The 11,073-nt window shown below is 36.9% G+C and overlaps 1 protein-coding gene across 1 annotated transcript; it reads left to right on the plus strand.

The window, feature by feature from the left end:
• The first annotated feature begins 279 nt into the window (after window positions 1–279).
• Window positions 280–3,434, plus strand: LOC120574840 (G2/M phase-specific E3 ubiquitin-protein ligase-like). The gene is made up of 4 exons (XM_039825288.1): window positions 280–655; window positions 1,718–1,835; window positions 2,720–2,916; window positions 3,049–3,434. Exons 2-4 carry the CDS (start codon window positions 1,795–1,797, stop codon window positions 3,216–3,218), a joined length of 408 nt encoding a protein of 135 aa, XP_039681222.1. The 5' UTR covers window positions 280–655; window positions 1,718–1,794; the 3' UTR covers window positions 3,219–3,434.
• The last annotated feature ends 7,639 nt before the right edge of the window (window positions 3,435–11,073 follow it).

Consider the following 11,073-nt stretch of genomic DNA (forward strand, 5'->3'; position numbering starts at 1 on the left):
TATAGTAGTGTGTGTGAGAGAGTATAGTAGTATATGTGAGAGAGTATAGTAGTGTGTGTGAGAGAGTATAGTAGTGTGTGTGAGAGAGTATAGTAGTGTGTGTGAGAGAGTATAGTAGTATATGTGAGAGAGTAAGTGTGTGTGAGAGAGTATAGAGTAGTGTGTGAGAGAGTATAGTAGTATGTGTGAGAGAGATAGTAGTGTGTGTGTGAGAGTATAGTAGTGTGTGTGAGAGAGTTTGATTGAAACGGAAGGGAGTTTGATTGAAACGAAGGCAGTTTGATTACTCAGCTCCTGATTGGTTGACAAAGAAGAAGCGGTATTTGACGGTCAAATTCCGGCACTGTCATTATAATAGTTTGGCTGAAGTGGAGCTGTAATGGATAGAGAGAGGCTAACTGAAGCTGTGGGTCTTCTAAATAATATTTTAGGAAATGGTGAGCTATTGTCAACGATGTCTCGACAATTAAATTAAGTCCAACAGAGCTCTGATTCGGAGATGCAGAGATTATTCAGGGGTGGAACTGTAAATCCAGTCAGACCTGGCTCCAGGCTAGCACTGCTACTTCTAGCTAGCTAGCTCAATGGAACACGGAGGACCCCGTTACCAGACGAGACAGCGTTTCGGTGGATCGTCGTCGAAATCCAGGAAGAGGTAAGTTGATGATAAAAATAGGACCATTGACATAGGACCCCTTTTTTATTAACGTCATTCTATCTGCAGTGTTCCCCCAAATTCATGTTAGCATGGTCGTGGCGTTAGCGCTGCTAACTAGTTGCTACCCACATAACACGGGCTAGCCATTTTCCATTGAAAACTTTGCAATATCTCCACTAGCTAGCTAGTGCTAGTTAATATGATCAAGCAAGTTTGATCAAGCTGTGTGAAATAATTTCAGAAATCAGGTTTCCGAATTAAATCTGCTTACATGAGAGAGACGACACATTGTCTGTAAAGCCCTTTGATTAACCACAGTATATTTTACTGTACAATGTACATTTGACTTTGACTAGGAGAAAAAGCTAGCAGCTAGCAGCAGCAGTTATGGAAGCATACTGGTAATTGTAGTACCCATTGCTGCGCTCCTGTTATTAAATTTCAAACACATTGTAATTTGCTATCAGTGCGCAGCTTATTGCAACGCAGTTCTGCATTTATTGGATTTCACCTATCTTTGGGTAAAGAGAGAGTAGGCGTAGCTAGGCGTTTTACAGCAAAGATAGGTTAAATAAGAATGCTCGGTCTTGCAATCATCTGACTGGGTGACGATATTTAGTCTGTGTGTGTCTTTGAGTACCATGAAAAGCGCTATATAAATAAAATGTAATTATATTATTATTATTATTAAAGAGTGCAATATACATGTTTACATATGTTTATTACAGTGAATAATAATCTAAATACTGCTAAGCAGGGCTCTCAAGTGCTTATTAAGCATTTTAGAATGTCACTCTTGTGTGGTGAAGCCACATATTTGTTTTTATATTTCTGCAATCTGTGTGATTTGTTTCTGACTTTCATATGAATGTTTAAACCAGGCTTGGTCAGTGCTAAATATACTACTGTGATTAAAGGAGTTAAATAAAAGATGTCATTCATATAAATTCATGCATCACCTAATTTCATCATCACATACAGGCCTGGCCTCCAGGAAAGAACAGTTTGTTTAATTTATCTAATCTTGTGTTGTTCATACTATACAATGATTTATTACAGATTATCTGGCCAATGCTGGGCGTCTAAGGCCTTTGAAACGCATAGAAGACAAAGATCTCTTGGTGGAGGATATCATCATGTTTCAGCTGGTTCATCGAGTTAGTGGAGCACTTCAAAGGTTTGTGTAACTCCATTTTTTAGCAAACATAATTAACCCTTCTAAGGTGTTCATATTTTTGTTCCACAGCCAATGTTGGACCCACCACATTATTAGGTTTTTAAATCAATACAGCCATAAACATGTATATAAAAATACTAAACAGAGGTTTACTTAAGCTCAATTACCAATGATAGATACATCATTTATGGTTCATATTTGCCATTTACTCCAACTATAAAAAAGGTAAAAAAATAAATAAAATAGAAACAAGATTTTTCATTCATTATCATCAATCATTATCATTATTGGTGCTTATTTCTTAGAACTTAATCAGAACAGGTGAAAGTTCTTGAAATGTAACAATTTTTTAACTTTGTGTGAGAATAGCAGGTACAAAGTTTCATAGCACCTACAATTATTACACTGTAATAATTACACTTGGGTCCAGTAGACCCGAACACCTCATTTGTATTAGTTATGTGTAGGGGGGTGTACCGTGTACACTAATTGAAAATAAGTTATTTTTTATGTTCTTCAAAGAAAATGAGCCAAGGCCAATGAGTTTGATTTAGAAGAAATAATAAATAGCATCATTTTTATTTTAGCAAACATTGAAAACGGGTCCCACAGACCTGAACAGCTTACAAGGATTAAGAATAATGAAAGATTTTAACATATTTTTAAAAGTCAATGTACAACCAAACACTCTGAATAAAGGCTTGCATGTATCATATAAAATAACTTAAAGAACATCACGTTTTAGATAGTGGTCAAAGACAAGGCCTTTTTGCATAATCAACAAACACTGAACTGTCTTATAAGTCATCCCTTTCATGTGCTGTGTGATAATTTATCCAATTTGAAAAATTATATTTGTATCTTCTCATGATACATTTTTACAGGTTCAGGGAGGGGATGAAGACCCTTGGTGTTCTTGATGCAATAAGAATGCACCCAGATGCTTTCAGACCGCTGTTTTGTCACGAGCCATCCCCACTCACAGCGGATGTACTAGAACGGTCAGCAGTGGGCAGGAACAAAAGAAGGGCAGAGGAATGTGTGGCTGCATTTTGGAGGGACTACCTGCTGGATGTTGAGGGTAAGTATTATTGCTAGTTATGGAATAAAAATCTTTTCATATGCCCTTCTGTCTGTCTTTGTCTTTCCCTCCTTTTTAAAAGTTTTCTACATGCTAGGTTTAATTTTTGTTTTTGGTGTATTTCTTTTTCAGAGCAAGAGGGACCCTTGCAACTTGGGGGTATCCTGGCCTTTACGACGGGAGCAAATGATATTCCACCCCTGGGCTTCTCCCCACTACCTTCAGTGGTTTTTCTCCATGAGCTGCCCCTCATTTACCCACCGCAAACACATGCATTAACTGCCTGCGGTTGCCAGTCCTGAAAAAATTCGAGGATTTTAAGGAAACTATGGATTTTGCATTAAAAAACACTCAGGGATTTGGTCAGGAATGACTTCCAAGAAGTCCTTAATATACATTATTAAAATCTGTTGCCTGTTGAACTTGACTAAATTGAAGAGGCATCGTTGTCAATAACTCACCATTTCCTAATACATTATTAATGTCTTGTTTAAACAATTAAAAATGGAATAATCATCCCCCCTGCTATTGTCTTGTGTACTGGTAAAATTTATATTTTAACTCAACTATACATGGTTGAGAGAAGGCAAGGTATTTGTATAGGGTGACTGATTGTATTTTTACTTGGTTTTTAATTCACATGTGTATGTATCTAGGTATATACATGTTTATGTGTATATGTATGTATATATATATATATATATGGATATGTGTGTGTGTATGTATGTGTATTTTTTTCTTTTAATTTTTATATTTTATATATATATATTTTTGTATTATTTAATTTTTGTTTTTTCTGTTATTTTTTAATTTAATTATTTTTATTATTTATTTATTTATTTTTAAATTTATTTATCTTTTCTCTCCTCTTCTTTAACTTGTTGGGGTAAGGACAGTGGCGCTACCTGAAGTCATTTTGGTGTGAATGGTGGTTTATTTCCTTCCTGTTCTGACTTGTATGTTGGTTATGTTCTATTTCGATAACAATGAATAAAATCTATTTATAAAATGGAATAGAATAATCATTTGACTAAAAAGAAAACTTTTCACTGGCCTTTTATTAACCTTTATTAATTGCCTTGACACTAATGAAGTTGCTCACTGATAGAGATCACTAGGCTAAAAAATAATAGAATGCCATGGTTACCGTCATTGGCTAGTGGGTCTACAGTTTCTAGAATTCTGTTCATAACTTTAATTGAAAATAAAGTCATTTTCTGGAACAACAACATTGAAGTCTCAAAATGTACTTCATTCATTTCAGCGTTGTCACTCCTAACTAAAATGTTCTGCACCGGCGGCGCGAACTCGATCACGGGCTCGTAAAATGATAGAAATTAAGGTCCCGGTCAGGTCCCGTCTGGTTCGGTCAAAGATCTTAAGCTCTACACCAAAGCTTCCCTGATTGTCATCCTCTTCAAACTGCTGGTTAATCAATAGCAAGAAAGAGATCGTCCGGTATGTTTGTTTGTTTGTTTTTTTATTTGTAAAGCGTCTTTGGTTCCATGTAAGCTATATAAAACTTATTATTATTATTATTATTATAATTATAACCATTGAGCTCAGAAATTAATCTTTCCAAAATGTCATGTCCCAAATTGTCAGTTTCCTCACAATTCTCTGAACACACCGCAGTGTATCAGTGAAAAAGATAGTAATGTTTTCCTCATTACCATATACTTCCACAAACAAAACTGACCTTGAAAACTAAATAAAATAAGAATAAATGTTTCGTCCAAAAGGTTGTTTTTTTCCTTAAAGTTTATGCTGCTTGATTTAAATGTTCCTTTTCCCTGTTGGTGATAGCTGTACTTTCAAAGCAGCAAGCCACCAGATAATGTATTTGCCCCTTTAGCCAATGAGGAAGTGAAATTTTTTTCCTATTTCACAACTTTTTTCACTATATCTTCACATACACTATATACTCTCCTATATACTATACTTCTCACATATACTACTATACTCTCAATACACTACTATACTCTCTCATACACTACTATACTTCTCACATACACTACTATACTCTCACATATACTACTATACTCTCTCACACATACTACTATACTCTCACATATACTACTATACTCTCACATACACTACTATATTCCACATACTACTATACTCTCTCACATACACTACTATACTCTCTCACACATACTACTATACTCTCTCACATATACTACTATACTCTCTCACATACACAACTATACCCTCTCATACATACATGTAAAAGGATTATAATAGTGTGTGTGTATGAGTATAGTGGTGTATATGCAAGATTATGATAGTGTGTGTAAGACAGAAGTATGAATTACCTCCTATACGGCCTCTCATAAACATGTACAACAGTACACGTAAAAAATGCCAGATTGTAGCCCAAGGGCTAATTTCCATCTGCAGTCCATTAAGCAGGTTGAAGTTACAATAAAAAGCACAAAAGATATACAGTAGTAACATTTGCAGTAAAACAAGAGAAACAGGAAGAAACAAATGTGGGTTGATCCATAATTTTAAACAAGACGCAGCATCCCATATTCACTTCTAAAATGAAAGGATCATATATAGCAACAGTGTGCGCATCTAAAATCAGATGTGGAAAGTAATGAAATACATTGACTCACGTTACTGTATTGAGTAGTTTTGTTGTGTATTTTGTATTTTTCAAGTAGTTTTTAAAATCTGTAATTTAAAATGTACTTGATTGCGTTTTGAGTGAAGTATTGTATTTCGCTACATTACAAATCCCATCCGTTACTGAGTTTAAAAAAACAAAACTTTGACTAACGAAAACCAAAAGGAACCACTACAGTGACAAGTGATCAGCAGCTAGGCTGCCTACCAGGAGCCAAGTCTTTCTGTAGGAGATTGAGAACGAGATGGAGGTGGATCAGGGAAGCGACGACGGTTCAGAGACTGCAATAGAAATGCTAGCTGAAACCTCAAATTCTGCTGCCCAAAACGACGAAAATCCTTGGCCACATTTGAAAGACTGTTTTTTCATTTAAATTCAAGAGGGCCAATAGTATCATCATGCAATGCCAGATGCCAGAGTGCCAAAGGTGACTCAACTGGCAGCATTCTATAACTCCACATCTAATCTGCGGAAGCATGTTTTGGTAAGTATTTGTGCATTGGTACTAATTGCAAATTGCCAATTAGCAAAACAACATGTTTCGTGGCATTGCTAATTTTTGTCTAGCACTAGCAACCGATAGGACAACGTTCTGTATGTAGGACTGGCTAAATTAATTCACATGCATCTAATTAGCTCATACGGGCTACTTAGGTGTGTAATAGTTTTGGATTTATGACCCCTTGTCCTATTTTCACTACATGGGAGAGATCCCCCCCACCCTGTTTTACAGGTTGTTTTTTTTTAACGTACACTACCTGTCAAAAGTTTGGGGTCACTTAGAAATTTCCATTAAAGACAGAATACCAGCTGAGATCAGTTGCATTGTTTTTTTAACCAGGGCAGCAGTTTTCAGATTACATTATGTGCTTACATAATTGCAAAAGGGTTCTCCAATGTTTCCTCAGTTAGCCTTTTAAAATGATATCAGATTAGTAAACAGAATGGGCCTTTGGAACATTGGATGAATGGTTGCTGATAATGGGCAATGTAGATATTGCATTCAAGATCAGCCACTTCTTTCTACAACATTGGAGAACCCTTTTGCAATTATGTAAGCGCATAATGTAATCTGTTAACTGCTGCCCTGATTAAAAAAAACGACGCAACTGATCTCAGCTGGTTTTCTGTCTGTAATGGAATGGAATGGACATTTCTAAGTGACCCCAAACATTTGACCGGTAATGTAACTAAGTAACTTTTACTTCAAGTACATTTTAAATGAACTACTTATTACTTTTCCTTGAGTAATTTTTCAGATAGGTAATTTCACTTGCACTTGAGTAATATTTCATCAAAGTATTGGTACTTTTACTTGAGTACAATATTTTAGTACTTTTTCCACCTCTGCATTTTTATAGTGTCCGTTCGTTTGGCCACAGGTGTGGATAGACCCCAAGTTCACAGTGTCTAGAAATGCTCATGTTTTCAGTTATAGTTACAAAGTGTTATGCAGCAGGGACATTGCATGTACACATTCCCTTCTCTCTCTGTATCTCATAAAAACTACTTTAAGTTTAGAAAAACATCTTGGTTTGAGTTCAAATCAGTACATTACATTCTCCCCTTTTGTGGGCAGCCCTCTCACTCTGACATCTCTCCATTAATACATGTGTAGTCCTGTTTGTGCATGTGTGTTTATTTTGGTCCTGAGTGTAATGTGCAATATCAACAGACTGTAAAAATGTGATTTCCCCACTGGGGATTAACAAAACAGTATGTCTTCTTTTTCTTTTGTTCCAGTTATGCATGTGACGTAGAACGTGACATAGTTCTCTTTTGTTCAGTAAAGTAAAAAAACAAACTTGTTTACTTTTATTTTCAAACGGGACACGAATAACAAACGGGACATGTCTGTGTTTATTTGACTCATCCACCACCCCAACCTACGGCACCTCCATATGCAAATTCTTTATGCTCTTATACTTCGTCACTTTACTTTCTTCTTTGCTCATGTCATATTTACTACTGCCACTAGAGGGCGCTGCCACTATAAACATAAAGATAATAATCGTAATTGCTTCTTGAACAAACAACTTATGAGGTCGTTTTTCAGAGGACAGTCTTAATCTATCTGCCTTTCCCTTAGTCCTTAACCAAGTAGTTTTAGCAGCCAAATCTAATTCAAATCTTTTTAATTCTAGATTTCATCGGTTTATATCATGCATGCATGTACTTCAGCACACACATAGAGAGTGCTGGCATGCAGTTGATGTGTTTTCCCTCTTGACTGCCTCAATCAATTCTTTATTATCCTCAGCAATTAGGGAACCTTACAATGATCAATGATGCCAATAAGCCTCTCTGTGGGTTTAGTTACAAGCTTTGCCTACTTTATATTTCTGCTTCTTTCTTAAAGTACACATTTTATTTGCATGAGCAACAAAACACTGGGTTGAAAAATGTTCCCCATTGTCTCTTTGGTTTTAGTATGTTGCACATACAAGGAGTTTATCAGTGTCAATTAGCTCTTCCTTCATTGTCTTAGTTGAGTATAAACCACAGTCATCTGGTCCTGTAAACATGTTATTAAAATAAAGATTATGAATTTTTTGCAACCTCTGGTGATTATGTCCCAGGACCCAGAGAGGTGCTGTTGTCAGCTGTCAGCCTGTCAGAGCATCAACTTGACTGCAGTGCGGCTTCATGTCCTTGATGTCACCCTGCCTACAGTGTAAGTTGTTATGTACTCTAACAATCTGTACATTTTAACAGAAGCAATGACCATTTGTGACACCTGCCAAAATGTCAGTCAGTTTCAGTTTGTTTAGGTGAAAGTACTGCAGAAAAGTAGAGGATTTTTTTTGAGGAGAGAGAAAATGCTCTCCCCATCTCTGCAAATGCTCTTTATCGGACTTATTAATCGATGCAAAGACTGCAAACAGCCAACACTGTGAAATGGACATGAAACACAAACAGATGCATGGAGGCATGCTGTGTACAGTCCTCACCCTTACATATAAACGCATGCATTGTTGGATCCATCCTATGAATTAATAATCAGAAAATACCAGCAGTGTCAGTGTAAATGTCTGACCTCTCTTAGGGGACTGCATTACAGAACCATCTCTGAAAAGCCATATTTCCCTGCAGGGAGTCATGAAACTGTTCAACAGGGAGGAGAGGTGAAGGATGGTTCACATGCACATGTAGCCATCACACTTTCTTTCATCATGTCAGCATTGTCATTTGGGAAATCTTGCACTTCTATCATTTCTATTTCTATGCATTTATTTTTTGTTTGGTAAGCATCAATTCATCTACATATTTATCAAAATACTGGGACTTTAAGAACTGACTACAAACAGTTGTTTTCATTATCGCTTAATTTTCTGATTAGTTGTTTTGATCTCTAAAATGGCAGCGTCTTTCAGTGTCTCGTTTCGTCCAATCAACAGTCCAAACCCCAAAGATATTCAGTTTGTAAAGATATAAAACAGAGAAAAATGAAAATTATTACAATGAACAAGCAGATTTGGGGCATTTTTGCTTGGCAAAATGACAATTAACCAATTTAAAAAAAAAAAAAAACTGTTGCTGAATAATTTTCTGTAAATAGACTAATTGATTAATCGTTTCAGCCCTAAAAATGAATATATTTTAAAAGACCAAAAGGTTTAAGATTCAATATATTTTCTACATTTCCATAATGTAACATGGATCCATTTGTGGACAGAGTGAACATCGTCCAGCCACATATTTACATATATTTTACTAATCTGTCTATATTTTCCACCAGTGCCAATTATCCATCTCAAATTGACTGTATGTGTTCAGGTAAGGTTCTTCACAAATAATCTATTCTGCTCCGAGTACCAAGAGTTGGGCCACAGCCACACTAAAAAGAGATAATCGGCAATCACAGTGAATTAATAATCCCTCCCTACTGTTTGGCTTTATTCCACTGCCAGAGGGCAGGGAGAGGGAAGTTTCTCCTCTACCTAGTCTTCTCTCGCCTGCTCTTTAAAGACTCTATTGTTCCCCTACTTCAAGACCTCTCTGATTCTTTCAAGTGATGCCATCTTGATTACACAGAATAAATACTTGAGAAGTGTTTGTTTTTTTCCCCGCTTCACCCGAGGCAGGTAGACAGACTTTGGTCATTACCATGATAAGGTAAATCAGAAAGTGTAAAGTGTTGCGTTGCTTCAACAGTAGCCCCGAAGAAAACTGCTGACAGAGGCGTAACTCTTTGGCAGCTCTTCAGGGGGAGAAAGAAAGTTTGTAATTGCCTCAGCAGCAACACATAGACTCCGCTTGACTCCTGTAAGTTGAGTCGATCCATGCAGTTTGGTACTTTGATGAGAAAGTGGTTGGTAAGTGGGCTGCGTTCACGCATTTCTGTAGAGATCTAAAGAGGATAGTTGACTAGCTGGACTTTGTATAAGACTGCATTACATCGGTGTACCTGACATAGTGGCCACTGAGTATGTCGATTATGAATCTATTTGCATTTAATGGAGCTTTGCAATGTTAATCACTATTAATACTTGTATTGTAGTACAATACAAGTGTTCCTTGCTTTAAAATATGTTGCATTACCAAGAAGATGAAAGAACTTCATAACGAAACATAACTGCTTTAAAATCACTGCACACTGCATAAGAGCAAACACTGTGCATTATCATAATTATATTTCCTTTACATAATGACAAGTAAAATAGCTGATCCGTTACTGACAACCGCAAAGTTTCAGGTACAGCAAATCCAGCCTGGTTTTCATTTAAACCCAACCAGACAAATCTGGATAGCACCTCCAGAGAAAACGACACATTTTTTACCCCACAGCACGTACCGTTAAACTGCTCTGCTACCCCCCACCCCCCCAGACCTCATTTTGCAGACCACTCAGGGTTTTGGCTCTTAACATCCTGCTGGTGGAGGGAAAGTGATCCAGGTCTGACTGCGAGCAGCTTGGCCACTGAGCCTAGGATGATGACTCACATCTCTCTCTGAGCCTCCCAAAAGCAGTTCGATACCTGCAATTACTCATCATTTCAGGGCTGAAGTCACACCCCTGTGGCCCCTTTTTGGCAGTGTAAAGGAAAGGGTTTATATGATGTTTGACACGGCTGTAAATGATGATGACAAATTGATGTGAGACTCAAAAGTCTTGACAGCAAGAGGACTGAGAAGTTTCAGAGGATGACTGGCAAAATCTTCAGTCTACTTTTTCTAAATCGTATTTCCTCTGTCTTGTGATTTTGAAAAGAAAACATAACAGTTAATCTTTCACTGTGAATGAGGAAATATGGACGAAACACCCGGCAGAAATTGTAATCACTGTACGTCGGTGTGTAAAGTAGCATGTGAGAACACCATGAAAATACCTTTCTGCTGTAGAAAGATGTTTTCCAGGAGAGATGGTATTCAATTCTGACCTCTTGCACATCGATTTCAAACAGTGCTCACAGGGAAGAGCAGAATCATGAGCTAAATTCCATTTTATATTTCTCACCTCTACAGTTAATTCATGTATTACCTTCACCTTTTAGGATGAATGGATGGACACATGGCAGATAATT

The sequence above is a fragment of the Perca fluviatilis genome, chromosome 15 (genome assembly GCF_010015445.1).
Source record: "Perca fluviatilis chromosome 15, GENO_Pfluv_1.0, whole genome shotgun sequence".
Classification (NCBI taxonomy): domain Eukaryota; kingdom Metazoa; phylum Chordata; class Actinopteri; order Perciformes; family Percidae; genus Perca; species Perca fluviatilis.